Source organism: Rattus norvegicus, chromosome 10 (assembly GCF_021556685.1).
Source record: "Rattus norvegicus strain SHRSP/BbbUtx chromosome 10, alternate assembly SHRSP_T2T, whole genome shotgun sequence".
Taxonomy (NCBI): Eukaryota; Metazoa; Chordata; class Mammalia; order Rodentia; family Muridae; genus Rattus; species Rattus norvegicus.
Window position 1 is genome coordinate 85,080,336 of NC_141543.1, and position 15,331 is coordinate 85,095,666.

The window sequence follows — 15,331 nt, forward strand, 5'->3', positions numbered from 1 at the left end:
TGTAGCTAGGTGTGAAGATGGTCAGAGTCAGCCAGTTAGTGATGGAGGTTGGATTCAGATCTTGGTGAGCCCTGGTCTCATGGGCTTGGTAGTTTCTGCAATGCCCACCTCCCCTGAATCTCCCTCTCTACCAGGGGAGCAGAACAGCAAACTGACCTAAACATGGGGTTTACACTCTTCTTTGTATAAGAAAACTAAAGTGGCAGGTAAGGCTGGAGGCTGGAGAGTGGGCACTTGGTTGGACATTGTGGCCTAGAAGCAGGTTCAGTCAATGTCCACAGGCCATTATGGACAGAGTGAGGTGACAGTTCTCAGCCTCCCTGGATGCCTGAGTAGGTTGGGAAATGACCATCAGTCATGTTGTCTGGCTGGCTAAGTTCCTTGCTTGGTGTCCTTCAGTGATGGCGTGGCCTTCCCACCCCTGCCCTCTCTTCTCTTAGAAATAGAGGCTCCGGGGTTGGGGATTTAGCTCAGTGGTAGAGCACTTGCCTAGCAAGCACAAGGCCCTGGGTTCGATCTCCAGCTCTGAAAAAAAGAAAGAAAGAAAAAAAAAAAAGAAATAGAGGCTCCTCGTCCACTCCTCAGGCCTTTGCTATGGGTTAAAGAGGCTACTCTAGGCTAGGCTGGGCCTGGCTTGAATTCCTCCTTTGGGTGTGGTCCTGAGAACCCCATGAAACTACAAGAAAGGGGGTGCCTCTGTTGAGGGTCAGACAGGCTATGGGTTCCACACATTTGACTGGACCTAGGGAACAGCCATTCAGTCTCCCTGGGGCCAAATGCACTACTACTGGCCTTGTGAGGACACTGGAGAGCAGGCCTCTTCCTCATGTCCCTACAACTCACAGCTGAGTATGAGGGGCTCTTGTCCTCCCACCTTCACACTTAGACTCCACAGTATCAGAGGCAGGAGGACCTTGTCTGTGGCCCGGATCCCCACTGTCCCCCACAGAGCAGTTAGACCACACTTCAGGGTCTGAGCCCTTCTTGCCTACGAGTGTGGAAAAGTCACCCTGCCTTCTCGGTAGGGGTTTCTCCTGTTGTTTGTTTGTTTGTTTGTTTATATTTATATATTCTATATGAGTACACTGTAGCTGTCATCAGACACATCAGAAGAGGGCATCAGATCCCATTACAGATGGTTGTGAGCCACCATGTGGTTGCTGGGATTTGAACCCAGGACCTCTGGAAGAGCAGTCAGTGCCTCTTAACCACTGAGCCATCTCTCCAGCCCTTCTGCTTATTTCATATTCTTCAGAGTGTGGTTGAGGAGCTCATATTTCACAGGGGACCTGAAAATCTACCGTGTCCCTCCATGGCTCAAATACAGTGCCATTGGCCAGACTTCCCTCCTAAGAGGTCACCAGAATCAACGACGTGATCACAGTCCCTTCCTCGCCTTCCCAAAATGACCACACATGTGGAGCAGTTGACACTATGAATTTTTATTTAGTCTTGTCCTCTGTATATTTGAGGAAGACATTAGGACGTCCCACAGTGCTTCCATTGGGGGAATGCGGGCAGAGTGAAGGGCTGGGGAGGAAACAGGGCAGATGCAGTGATGACAGAGGGGCTCCAAATCCTCTTTCCAGTGCCTGTGTGGCTGGGACCAGAACAAACAAGTGATCTCAGAGCTGCCATCTCCAAGAGGCCCCTCCCAGGCCCCACCCAGATAGAGCTTTCCTCCCGACCCCTGCAGGTGCCCAAATGCACCACCAGATGGCAGCATCGAGCAATATTCATGCTCCCTGGGCCCACCTCCGCTCTGATGCTGTCCCCTGTCCCTCCTGCCTTTGTCTTCTTTATTTCTCTTGCTACCAAAACAGATCTTTGGGCTTCTCCAAGGAAGTCTATGGCATATGAAAGCACCTGACCCATCAGATGGAAATGCCTAACCGCTGTCAATCACCCACTGGCTCCTGGGGGGAGCGTGGGGGACTGCCTTCCAGCTCGCCCAGTAGAGAGGTATCAGCTCTCTATGGTCCCAGCACCTGGCACCCAGGAAGGGTCCACTGGGCTGAAATGAACAGAAGTAAACCAAGAAACCGATGCAGCTCAGGAAAAAAAAACATGGATTCCCCTGGTGTGGTGACACAAACCGACCCCAACAAAAGTAGCGGTCCCCGCAGCCTTCATTAGGATAAGTTATAGCCTAGGGTGAATGCTCTGGCTTCCCACTGCTCACAACCCTTTATGTGGGTGGTCTCTGACTACAGCGATGTGGTGGGGGCAGGAGGCAGTGGGGCAGTTGTCTTAAGTGATCCTTGGCCTCTCTTTTCTCCCCCCACATTACCTCCTATACAAGCTAAACCATTTAACAATGCAGATGGTATCTCCTCCTGACCCCAGGCTGACACTGGGCAGAGGGGCACGGGTCAGCAAAGGGGAATGAGACTGCCTGAGGGAACCACTCATGGAAAACAACTTACATGTGTCCTTTCTTCCCTTTTGCCAACCCCCTTCCCAGCTAAAAAAAAAAAGAAACGGACCTTTTTAGCCAGACATGGTAGTGCACATCTTTAATCCCAGCACTCAGAAGGCAGAGGCGGGTGGATCTCTTAGTTCTTGGCCAACCTGGTCTACAGAGTAAATTCCGGGACAGCCAGAGCTACACAGAAAAACCTTGTCTGGGGGTAGGGCTAGGGTGGAGGGAAGAAACAGACATTTTATTGAATCCAAACACCTGTGAGGCTCCTGGGTTTCTTTTAGCTGACTGCTCTCTTCTAAGCCCAGGGGGTACAACCACTATTCCCATTTTGTATACAATAATCTAAGGCACAGAGAGGTTAAGCAAATTGTCCAAGGTCAAGGGGCTGGTAGTATGGAGAGATGGGCCACAGACCTCTAAAGGGGGGCATGTGCTCCCTACCATTTTCAAAGGGAGAACATGGAGAGGGAGAGAGAGCATATGGGTGGCGCTAAAACTTCAGTGGCTTTAAGACATTGGTGGCTTTCTTCCCACGTGTTAGCTGACGTTTCTTCCCTAGTCAAGGCTGTCTAACCTGACTTGTCTGGATGGCTAGCTGAGAGCAGAGCGGGTGGGCGGAGGAGGGACAGGGTAGCAAGGCTAGCTTCATTGCAAGCCCAGGAAGTCCTTGAGGACATCGCAGGTTTTCTTGTACATGACCTCACGGAGCTTCCTGACCCGCCGAGTGCTTGATGCACCCACAAAGCTATCAGGTTTCAGCATGGCCATACCCCCCTCCACTTCCCCCATGATGATGAGCGGTGTCTCTCCCACTGTCACATTGGGGCAAGGACAGGTCCAGTCCACATGAAGCAGAGTGACTTCCAGCGGTTCCCGGCCCAGAAACTTGAGACCCATCTTCTCGTCTTTTAGGACCTCATCCACGGTCACCAGGGCACGGCCTGAGTCAGGCTCTTCGGTCAGCTCAGAGACCCTGCCCAGGATGACAAAGTCACTCCGACAGAAGCTGGTAACGAGTTTTTGTCGTGGCTTGCAGGCTCGGCAATTCTGGTTGCCCCTTGGGAAGGGACAAGACTCCTCGCAGGCCTCACGGCTTTCAAAGTTGTTTCCATTGCCTTCACAGCCGCCATAGACGAAGGACTGGCATAGGCCGGTCTGGCTGTTGTAGGCCCAGCGTGGCACGTAGGCTTTGCAGGGTCCCTGCAGGGCGGGCAGGCTGCATGTGGCCAACGGCCCACTCATACAAGCCAGCATGCAGGCCTCATAGGTCTCGAAGTGGTTGAGATTGCGGTGGCAGTGGCCAAAGGTGAACGTGAGGCAGTTGTTAGCCTGGGCATCGAAGTGCCAGCGTGTCTGTTCCTCTCCACAGTCCTCACTGTCTGGGGGCTTCAGGCACTCTGTTGCCGGGAAGGCTGTGCCGTTAAGACTGCTCTCTGAGGTGGCCCTGGCCTGACCTCCCCTGACCACTGACAATGGGAAGTCAGCCCTCAGGACCCCAGCGACATTCCGAGCTGTACAGGTGTATATACCTGCATCCTGGGGCTGCGCATTGTAGATGACCAGCTGGGCGATGTTGGTGACCACCACATTACCACGCACGTGGTTGGGTCTCATGACCACATTCTCTCGATCCTCCAGCTGTTTCTCCCAAGTGAGCTCTGGCCTAGGCCTGCCTACTACGTCACAGAGGAAACTCACAGTCTCACCCACAGTGACTGACTGATGGACGGGGTGGTTGAGCAGGGCCGGGGCGGCCATGTCCAGCCCGAGAGTCTCTGGAGAGGCGGTGGTAGGGTGTACAGTGGTCTCGGGCGGAGGAGGGCTGGTGTTGGGCCAGGTGAAGTGATAGCGGCAGGTGACCACAGACAGTGTGACGCCCTTGGAGCAGGCCTCGGCGTCCATGTAACAACGGTTGTAGTAGGTAAGGCCGTCAGAGGCACAGGTGAAGCTGGGCTCCTTCTCACAGCGGTCTTTACACTTACACACAGGCTGGCCGTCCCAGATGTCACACTCGGAGCCCTGCTGCAGACACATGAAATGGTCACACGTGGCCTCCTTGGGCATGCCCACAGGGCCCTTCTTCCCTTTCACATCCATGTAGCGGGCTGCTACGCAGCTCTTGGTCCCACACACATTGGGGCAGCACTTCTCATAGGTCTCACATTCCTGAAAGAACCAGAGAAAAAGAGAGAGAGAGTTCTGAACATGGAGGAAGCAAGAATGGACAGGTTCTGACATCTCTGCCAGAGGCTGGACCGTGGGGACTTAGACCTGCGTGCGATGACACTAAGTACTTAAGGTAGATAAGAGCTCACATAGACCCAGCATCCACTGTCTGTCAGGCTCCTGAACATCCTTCTGCTTGCCACTTTGTACACAGCAATCTAAGGCACAGAGAGGTAAAGCAAGTTGTCCAAGGTCACAGGGCTACAGAGAGAGATGGGCCACAGACCTCTAATGGGGGACATGTGCTCACTACCATTTTCAAAGTGAGAACATGTCAGAGAGTTGATGCTCAGGCCACAGAGAGGAGAAGTGGCAGAAAGGGGCTTCCTGGAATGGAACATGGTACAGTTACCATGAAGCACCGGCTTACATTGTGAGGTTGACTTTTCCTTTCCTCCACTAGGGTAAGGATGCGCTGGCTAACTTGAAGAGGTCGCATCTTGGACCCATGTTCAAGGCTAGCCACACCTACCTCCCCCCATCTGGGAGACACCGACATACACAAAGGTGTCAGAGACCCTTGCGACCAGAAAATAAAAAGTGCTCCTGTGTGGTGTCGGTGAAGCCTTGCCAGTCTGTAATCCCCCTCTGACTTCTGTGGAGTCATGTAAGGCTTTACTCTAATTCTTCAGAATTAGCACATGCCAACTGGAGCCCACACAAATGCGGACTGCATGTGGTGCTTTGCACAATGTCACACCGTGTGGCTGGGCAGCTGGCTGGGCTGCTAATCCTCCACCAGGTAGTGGCTGTGTGAATTAGTCCCCACCACACTGGCCTCTTGTCCTTCCCACTTTGATTCTAGCTTTTTTGACATTCCACATGAGCTAAGAGGGGGAAAACAGCCCCCACCCGGTTGTGTGGAGCCGGCTGCTCCACTTGTTTACTCTTTTCCCTGCTTCAGCTCAGAATAAGGACTTTGTTTTGAAGCCCTTGTTTGGCATAGGCTTCTGGGCCACAACAGGGGAAGCTTGGGGACAGGGATGGGTCACATCCAGAGCTGAGGTTCAAGGGAGAGAGAACATTAGAATGAGGGGTAGACAGGGACACTGTGATCTGTGAACAGGAAAGCCTGCTCTTTGATTTGACGGCTATTCTGTTCCAGTGTGCCTAGGCAATTCCTTCAGGGTCCAGAGGTCCAGGAATGGCGGGATACTCAGGAACCAGAGTCCTTGGGGATCAGGTGAAGGAAGGCTGGAGAGAATACTTAGAGTACTTTCACTTAAGGAGATACAATGTATCTAGGCTACCTGGATGCTTAGCTCTACTCTGGTGCCTTCTCCAGACAACATGCAAAGCCAGCCAAAGTCCTACTGTCCCTAAGTCCCACCTGATTTCAGGCTAGCTAGTATCAGGGCAAAAGATTCTCCAAGGGTAGCCATCTGATGGCATGAGCTCTTTGATGGGAGGACTGCCACTTTCCCTGTTCCTTTATCCCCACACTACCACTGTGGACCACTGCAGCATCCTACCACTGTGGACCACTGCAGCATCCGTCTTGAGAGGCTTGAGAATGGTCCCCAGAGAATGTGAGGCAACAGCCACTCTTTTTCCATGCGAAGCCCCATGCTTTCTCAATGTGACCAGCTACTTCTAGAAGCTCCCAGGTCTCCCATGTTCGTTAGTGGTGCCTATCCCAAACCCAAAGCCCTTGGAGACTCTGGGCTACCCTCAGAGATGACCAGCAAGGTAGTGGCCACACTTAGTTCAGGCACCAGTACTCTGATAAATGAACTGCCAAGGGACAAGAGAGGACAAGGGTGGCCCTTAGAAGAACCCACCTGACAGCCAGAGAACAACTATCTGGAGGTGGCGTTTGACTACAGCAGCATCCACAAGGGAGGAGCATGTGGGAACACTGAAGAGGCAGAGGGGTGGGAACTCAGTTCATTTCCCTCACAGGACACTTAGAGTGTTTGTACATACTGGCTCCTGCTCAATCTGCCCAGTAGCCTCATTACTGTATGGCTGAGTTCAAACCTGAGGAAAAGCCTAGAAGCCTGGTGAAACTAACTGCAACAATGTATCCAACAGACATGTTTCCAAGCCAACCTGTCTCTCCCTGGCTCTGGCATCACTCTGTGAGCATCCATTTTCGACCTCTGAGTGAGCAGCAGAACAGCCACCATTGCTGCTATATTATCCCGAGAGACGTGCCTTCCACAGTGCTGGCCCATTGCATCCCTCAACAAACACAAAGAGGAGTGCTCAGAGATGGATTTGGACACTACACCCTCTTCTTCTAGGTCTCAGCCAGGCTCAAGCCCTGTTTGTCTCAAGGTGGGCAGGGTCTGTGTCCCTTTATGTTCCTGGAAGCACTCCTGAGGCGTCCCTGCACCACAGCTCCCACACTGTCACCGTCACCGACCCACTCAGGTGGTCCATCTCAGGCTTCAGGAATCCCACTCACCTGGTCTGTTTCACACTCTCGCTTGCAGGTGCTCTGGGCATCCACCCAGAGGTTGGGGTTCATGTCGTTGGGGCAGATGCCTGCATGGGAGTATCGGATGTGTGGCAGCGCTAGGCCTCGAAGGGGAGCCCCGAGGAGCAGCAGCAAAAGCAGCCCCCAGTGGAACCAGAACCGATGATGCCCTGGGGCCCACATGGTGCTGTCTGCAGTAGCCAGAGGGTTCCCCTGTGATGACACCAAGGGCTGAGGGCCACCAGGCCCTTCTTCTCCAGGGCTGGCAACACCTGCCCTCCTCACCCCAGCAAGTCTCCTCGCTGAGGCTGCTTGCTGGCTTTCGGCTGCTGTGACTGGCTCCGCCAAGTGCAGCCTGCTGGGCTGTGAGGCTTCAGATAAAAGAAAGGTCTTTGGAAGGAAACTCTGTTCCCCCCCACCCCTGGTGCGCAGGGAGAGGAACACAGCAGGGGCTCGAGCCTGGATTTATATCCTGGGCGCACCACCCGAGTGGGAGCGAGCTAACCCGATGCCTGTCAGAGGCCGGCTGCTGGCGCCTCTGTCCCGTGGCTGATCACAGACGTATTGCAGAAAGGGGGGAAAAGCTGGAAACAGTTTAGGCAGCGGTCTCTGGCACGGTGGGACACCTGCTTGTTTTTGACTCCAGGAGGCCTTTAACCCCTTCCAGGGACAGAAATGGCATGTGCTTTGGGGGGGGGGGAGCTGGCCCCAGGACACGCACGCTCACTGTGAGGCAGGTTTGTTTCCCTTTCCCCACCTCCTTGGGGCCAGGCCCCCTCCTCCCCTTCAGCCACCTCTAAAGAACACACAATCGCTTGTTACGAGGAAGGACCTGAGCCGCTGTGTTAGCGTCGTCCAGAGCGATAGTACATTTGAGAGCAAATGACGTGGAAAAACAAGTTCACGGCCATTCAAGGGCGGGCCCAGGCAGCCGGCGCTGTGCTGTGTAAGCTGACTCCCACCCCGGGCACCAGGTCCCCTTGTGGGGGGATGCACACGGGTAGCGCCACATCCCTGTGTTACGGGTTACCGGCAGTCCATGTCTTAAGTTCCAACTTTGGTGAATTCCCCCAAAATCATTCCAGAGAGACATACCAGATACCAGATATGGTCTGGCTCCCCCGGGCTGCTGGGACGGATCACATTCCTCGCTCCTGTCTCTACACACTTGTGGAGTCCAAGAAATCGGTGCAGCTACAGTGTCCCAGGACTCCACTACACCAGCACCGAGCTGCTCTCGCCGGTGGCCACAGTGGCCCCCCTGCTTGGTGGACCCTTGGGTGCTGGGCACCCTATGGACTTGTGGTTCGCTTCCGATGGAAGAACAGAAGCCATTTGCCTAGGGTCCTCAGAACCACCAATCATATCAGTTAATCCTTCCGTGCTCCTGACTCTCTAATACATCACTCCATTTAATCCTCCCAGCAAGCTGTACATCCAGTTTGGACTTAAGCAAAGGATGAACGCACAGTGAAGCTAAGCAACTTAGCCCGTGTCACACAGCTCCCTTCAAACAGGAGGCAAGGGCAGCGGCTTGCTGGGGGTGGGCGGGGCCTTTCGAAGCCACCCCTCCCCCATCCGTCTGCCAAGATTGCTATCAAGGTACAGCCCAAAGTCTGGTGTTTTTACAGAATGGTTAGGAAGTTTTTGAAAGTCAGGGGTCGTATTGGTGGAAGACCTCGGGAGAGAGCTGTAAGTAGCCAGGAGGGGCTATTTCTATCCCAGTAGATTGAGGGTGTCTGATTTCGTCATTAGATGCTTAGGGTGATGAGGAAAGGAACCCTTGAAAGACAGAGGTGCCTTTTTAAGGATAAGCCAACAAGGTTTGGAGAGTAGACTGAGCAGTGGTAAAGGGCACGGAAGTGGCTGGAAGATGGGGTCTGAGGCCCCCCAGTTGCTCTCTTGATAACCATGGCTCCCCACCTAAGAGGACTGTAAAAATCACCCGCAAGATCATCTCCTTTAGATTCTTCCCTTCCTGGCATGGTGAGGCACTGGCCTTTCTCTTTCTGAGCCAGTTCCTTCCGTTGTGTGCTTCTAGAATCTGACTTCTCTATCACTGTCAAAGGGCTAATGAAGGGTGTCAGGTCTTGATCTGCTAAGTTACCAAAGCAAACCTCCCTCAAAGGAGGCCATTTCCAGTAATGAAACCAGACAGCGGGCGATGCCGGCTGCTTTGAATTCCCTGTAATTTCATAAGCCGTGTTCCTGCTGCTCGAAGCGGGAGCCTCTACACAGCCCTGCCCTGCCCATGGCTCACCCACTCAGCCTCCCGCAATGCCACAGAAGGAAACAGACAGTGACAAGTTTCTAGGCAGCACTTAGAGAAAGTGTCAAGAGACATCATGCCAGGGCAAGCATCTTAAGGGAGGATGCCGCGTGTCTGGGGGTCTGCTGAGGCCATGAGAGGTTCTGGTCTCCACTCCCTGTTTTCATGGTTGGTGGGAAAAAACCTTCCACCCTGTTTACGATGGTGACCCCGCTTCCAGTCCCAGGAGATACCTGTACGGGAACGGAAGCTGAGCAGGAAAGTTAGGCTGGGCCTGCCTAGTAGTCCCCCAGTCAGGGGAACATGGCCCAAGCTTCCCCTGCTGTGTGAGCCACAACTGTACTTACTGTACCACGAAGTCCAGCAAGCCTCCCTCCCCAAGCCCCTTGCTGAGACCTCCCCCTCTCTGCCTCGGCCCTGAAGCCTGTTTCTAAGCGACTCTGAGCTTCCCACCACCCCAAGCCTCTCTGTGATCCCCCTCACACCCAATCCCACTCTGCCCCAAGTTCCTCACTGGGAATGGATGTGGGGCTAAGCTGCTGGGCAACGGCCTGGCCTCTGGGTATCTTCTAGCTGTCATTCATCTTTCCCCGACATAGGGTCCAGCTTCGTTTCTCCGCCACTGAGCGTGAGAGGCGAGAGTGAGGGCCGGGTGCTGGTCTATGCTAGAAAAGCTAGACCACAGTGCCCTTCACTCTCCTCCCCATGCGTGCGCTTAGGACCTGCTCAAATGTCCTGCTGCCAGGAGGCCACCCTCAATCTGACAGTGAACTCTGGGTGATCCTTGACCTCAGGTTCACCCTGAGCTTCCTGACCCAGTGGGGTCTTGACAGGGACAGCACAGCTGACCTATTACCCAAATTAGCCAGCCCCACCCTACCACTCAGCCACAGCATACACCACTGTAGGCCACCCAGAGAACCCAGAGGAGCCTCTCAGACACAATAGTCATGCACAAACCAAGCCTTTTACCTCTCATCATGTCTGTTCCCGCTTTCCCTAGCTCATTTCTCTCCTCAAATGGTTCTTAAAGCCCCTACTATGTGCACACACGGAAATCCACAACTTCACAGTCTGCACCAGAAAACAGCATGGCGCAGTGATGATAATTGCAGGGACTGTGGGGTTGGGGGGGAGGTGGTCTTCACCCTACTGAGGGGTAGCAGAAGGGCTGGGCTTGGGGTTGATGCTACAAGATGATTATTGGGTGGGGCTTGAGACCAAGCAGCAGCCTGCAAGAGGAAAGAAGGCAGCTTCCTATACTAGGCACAGTGAGGCCTGGCCCACAGCTCTGGGCTCCTCGGCCAAGACCCCACCCCCACCCCTTTGTGGGGCCCAGGAAGGGGAGATGAGGGCAACTCAGGAGGTTTAGAGGAGTGGGGGGTGGGAGCTGCTCCACTCCTTTAGAAAGACAACCCCCAGCAAAGGCAGACCAGCAGCCCATTCTCCACCACGCCTAGGCCCTCTGTAGGGCGTCCATACTGTCTCATGCGGGAAGCCAGTCCAAGTCGTCCTTCTGGCTTTGTGTTTGGAAGGATTTGGGGAGCAAAAATGGGAATAGGGAGAAGACGCTGTCCTCCATGAGGTGCTCAGAGAGACTGACTTAGGCCACCTCAGTGAAAGGCTCATTACCCAGCTGGGGACCCCCTGCCCGAGCAGCCTCAGGCCTGGCTTACATTACAAGGCTACATGAGCTCTTCCCTCCAAGTGAGGCTGCACAGAGCCTTGTAATAATTATGGGGCCTCAGCAGATGGTGGAGGTGGATGGGGGAGGCCTTCAGCTGGGGGACACGTGACCCACCAGCATCTGTGTGGAACAGGACCTGGGAGTGTCCAGGCTGAGCTGACGGTGGTAGGGGGTTGGCACCGAATCAAGATCATGAATTACAGGCTTGGGAGGGGTGGGGCACAGTCTAGGGAGGCCTAGGGTTGTTGTCAGAGCCCCTGGACACTGGAAAGATCCGTGTGTATCCTCAGGCACAGAGGGATATGCCAGGCACACAGGGTTGGGTGGCTTTGAGAACTTGCGTGTCCTGGAGGGTTTTAGTTCAGATCCTGCTCCTCTGTAGTTCCTGGGCCGGAGTGGCAATTCATTCACATCTTTCAAGGAAGGACCACCTCCAGTTCCCCATCTGAGGCCCCTTCAGCTCCTCTGTGATCCACGTCTTGATTCCTCCAGATTTGCACTGATGGAACCAGCTTCAAAAAGCCCCGTGAAGTTCTCAGCCAAAACAAACACAGGCAGGCAGGCCCGAAGGTGTCTGCTCCTGACTCTGCTCTGCCTGAGGAAGTCAAGTCCCAGCTTTCCCACGCCTTGGAGGCCAGGAGGAACACTGCATGAGGAACCCGGACTCCCTCCCAGTTAGGGCCCCCCACCCATTTTAAAAACTCCCCTGGCCATTGTGGCCTATGACCCCACTCCTGCCTTGTTCCTGTTCTTTGTTCATTGAGATGTCCGGAGGTCAGGGGGCTCCCTAACACCCTATGCTGTCCCTCAAAGTGGCTCATGCTCTCTAAAGTCATCTGCACCCCTGAAATGCATTCCGTTGTCAGTGTGTCCTGTTTTATGTGCACCTGCGTGTGTACACGGTGTGGAGGGGGTGGGGCCAGAATAAGAGTCTGCTATTGAATGACTCTGGATTAACAAAGGTCCCTGCAGATTGAGGATGAAGGCAAACGCATTCAGTCTGGACCACCAGGAACCGCTGTCTCTGTTTAAGTTAGCATCCCCGTTCTTTCCCTAACCTGCCCGAGCAGCCATACTCCCACTCTGGTCTTCCCAGCTCTTCCCCTCCAGTCTTACACAGACTTTGGTCTCTGGCAGGGACTCTCATCTCCAAGACAGCAGCTTTCTGACCCATCTCTGAAGCCATACCAGACAGGAAGCTCTCCTAATCCTGGAGGACCAGGAAAGCTGCTTCCTGACCAGAGGTTCCCGGTACAGTCCATAAATAATAAAAGCAAAACCAAACTGAACGACAGCTTACAAAGTGACATGTTTGGTGGAGTTGGGTTGAAGGGTGACCCTCAAATGTCCCGACCTCAGAACCTGGGAATGTAGCCATATTTGGGGAAAAGGTCCCTGCAGGTGCTAAGGCTCTCGAGATGAGATCATTCTGGATTGTCTGGGAGGGAACGGCACAGATGGCAGGTGTCTGCCTAGGAGATCTGGAACAGGAGAGGGTCAGACACAGACTTGGAGAAAACCGCAGCCAAATGTCGGAGCAGCAAAGGGTTGTCACCCAGAGCTTTAGGGGGATCAAGCACCTGAGGACATTTTGATTTTGGCTCTTCAGCCTTTAGAACGGTGAGGTGAAGCAGGTGCAGTGTCTGAAGCCAGCAAGTATGTGGTACATTGTCACAGCAACCACACAAAGCAAACACACCTGTCTGGCATTGCTCAAGGGCCCTTTCTGGTGACAGTTAAATAGCACAGCGGGACCCACCCCTTCTCAGTCCCTCCAGTTTCTCCTCAGCAAATTGCTTCTCCAGAACATATTCTCTTCTGACAGGTTTATATTCTCTCTGCTTTTATTTCTGTTCAGCCCGGAGCCATAACTTCATTAATAATAGAAGGAACACAAACTTCAAACCAAGCTACACCAAAAAATAACTAGGTCCTTGTTTTCAGATGGCTCCGTTGCTAGCTTCAGCCCGGCACCTTCATGCCGTCTGCAAGCTCCTGCTTCTGGCAAGGCCAGTTCTATGCCTTTAACTCACACTTCGGCCCCATCAACCCCTCCCTCTCCTCTTCACTCTTGTGCAGCTGGAGTCTGTGTGTTTTCTTGAATGTCTGAGCCGGCTTCACCTTGAACTTGGAATTTCACAGCGGGGACGAACTGTGCCTGCTCACAGAAGTCCTCAAACTCCAGTCTGCTGCAAACGACAACAGGATCTGAAGTTGAGTCCTTGCAGTCTTCTGGTCTGGAGATGATGAAGATGTTGCTACATGGTGACCCCAGTCCCTCCTAGACAGACGGAGACTCTGGACCCAGGTTCCCCAGCCTCCTCTCCACCCCAAGTCTGCTATACTTACCTGATCGGCTCTTTTTCATGTACCAAGGCAGGGTCTCTCTAGGCAGTCCAGGCTGGCCTGGAACTGACTTTTCTGCCTCAGCTCTTTGAGTGCTGGGTTCGCATCACTACGCCCAGCTATTTTGATTCACTCTTATTCTTTTTTTTTCTTTTTCTTTTTTCTTTTTTTTCGGAGCTGGGGACCGAACCCAGGGCCTTGTGCTTGCTAGGCAAGCGCTCTACCACTGAGCTAAATCCCCAACCCCTCTCTCTTATTCTTGTGTTCTTCCCTCCCTCCCTTCTTTCTCTTTTTACACAGCCCCTCTCTATAAAGCCCAGACTGGGCTGGAACCTCTGTATAGCCCGGGATTACAGATGTGAGACGCCTCGCCTGGCTTAGGTCTAATTAATTAATTAATACTTTACCTGCATTGGTGTTTTGCCTGCATGTATGCCTGTGTGAAGATATCAGTACTTAGAGCTACAGACAGCTGTGAGCTGCCAGGTGGGTGCTGGCTGGGACTTGAACTCAGGTCCTCTGGAACAGGATGACTTAACTGTTGACCATCTTTCAAGTCCTAGAGCTCTTTTTTTTAAAAAAATACTTATTTATTTATTATGTATACATAATACATCATACAGCTTTCTGTCTGCATATGTGCCTGAAGGCCAGAAGATGACCCCAGATCTCATTACAGATGGTTGTGAGCCACCATGTGGTTGCTGGGAATTGAACTCAGGACCTTTGGAAGAGCAGTCAGTGCTCTTAACCGCTGAGCCATCTCTCCAGCCCCCTAGAGCCCTTTTTTTTTAATGCTAGGATTGTATTGTTTTATTCTTTAATGGAAACAATGACCTTTATAGAATGCCTTTAAAATATTTTTATTTTAATTTTTATTGTGTGCCTATGCGTGTGTACATATGATATGTGTGTGCATACATGCATGTCATGGCACATATGTGGAAGTCTTTGGGAGCCAATCTCTCCTGTTATAGGTTGGGGGGGTTGAACTCAGATCACCTGGTTTGCCCACCAAACACTTCTACCCAGTGAGCTATCTCGCTCACCCAGTCACAGCAGTTCTCGAAACAAGCACAGAAAGGAAAGCAAACAGGACAAAGTCCACCTTTAATCTCTGATCCTCAGGGGAAGAAACTGCAGCAGATCATAAGAAATGCATTTTGGGTCTCAGCGAGATGGTCCAGCGAATAAGGCATTTGCCGTGGATGCCTGACAACTTGAGTTCCATTCCCAGAAGTGACTTAAAGTTTGAAAGAAAAAAAACCTCCCCACTGGGTTGTCCTCTGACCTCCCATGTGTGCCAGAGCAGTGCTCCACCTAACTAACCATTTCCCTACACAATAATAAATAAATAAATACTTAAAAAGTAACCATATCGGGGTTGGGGATTTAGCTCAGTGGTAGAGTGCTTGCCTAGCAAGCGCAAGGCCCTGGGTTCGGTCCCCAGCTCCGAAAAAAAGAAAAGAAAAAAAAAAAAGTAACCATATCTTGCGGGCTAGGCATTAATGCCTCACATCTATAATGTCAACACTTTGGAGCCTGGGGTAGGAGAAATGTCATGAGTTTGAGGCCATTCTGGCCTACACAGTGAATTCCAGGCCGGCCTGAACTGTAAGGTGAGATCCTATCTCAAAACATCTCCTAGAGTCTTCTGCTAGCAGCCTTCAGATGAAGACGTAGAACTCTCAGCTCCTCCAGCACCATGCCTGCCTGGATGCTGCCACGCCCCGCCTTGATGATAACGGACTGAACCTCAGAACCTGTAATCCAGCCCCAATTAAATGTCGTCCTTTATTTAAAACAACAACAACAACAACAACAACAAAAAACAAAAAACAAAAACCATCCTCCCAACTCTAAGAAGGAGGGAGAAAGAGAAATATATTTTTCCTGGCTACTCAGTTCATGTCCACAGTTGTAGCAAAAGTTTTACACCAGCTGGGCATGGGGTGT

At 52.6% G+C, this 15,331-nt stretch overlaps 1 protein-coding gene across 1 annotated transcript; it reads right to left on the reverse strand.

Moving 5' to 3' along the window:
• Nucleotides 1–1,422: 1,422 nt before the first annotated feature.
• Nucleotides 1,423–7,513, reverse strand: Wfikkn2 (WAP, follistatin/kazal, immunoglobulin, kunitz and netrin domain containing 2). Its single transcript, NM_001398592.1, is given in 2 exon segments — nt 1,423–4,591; nt 7,062–7,513. Coding segments are annotated over 2 exon segments (1,716 nt in total). The 5' UTR covers nt 7,257–7,513; the 3' UTR covers nt 1,423–3,070.
• Between the last annotated feature and the right edge of the window lie 7,818 nt (nt 7,514–15,331).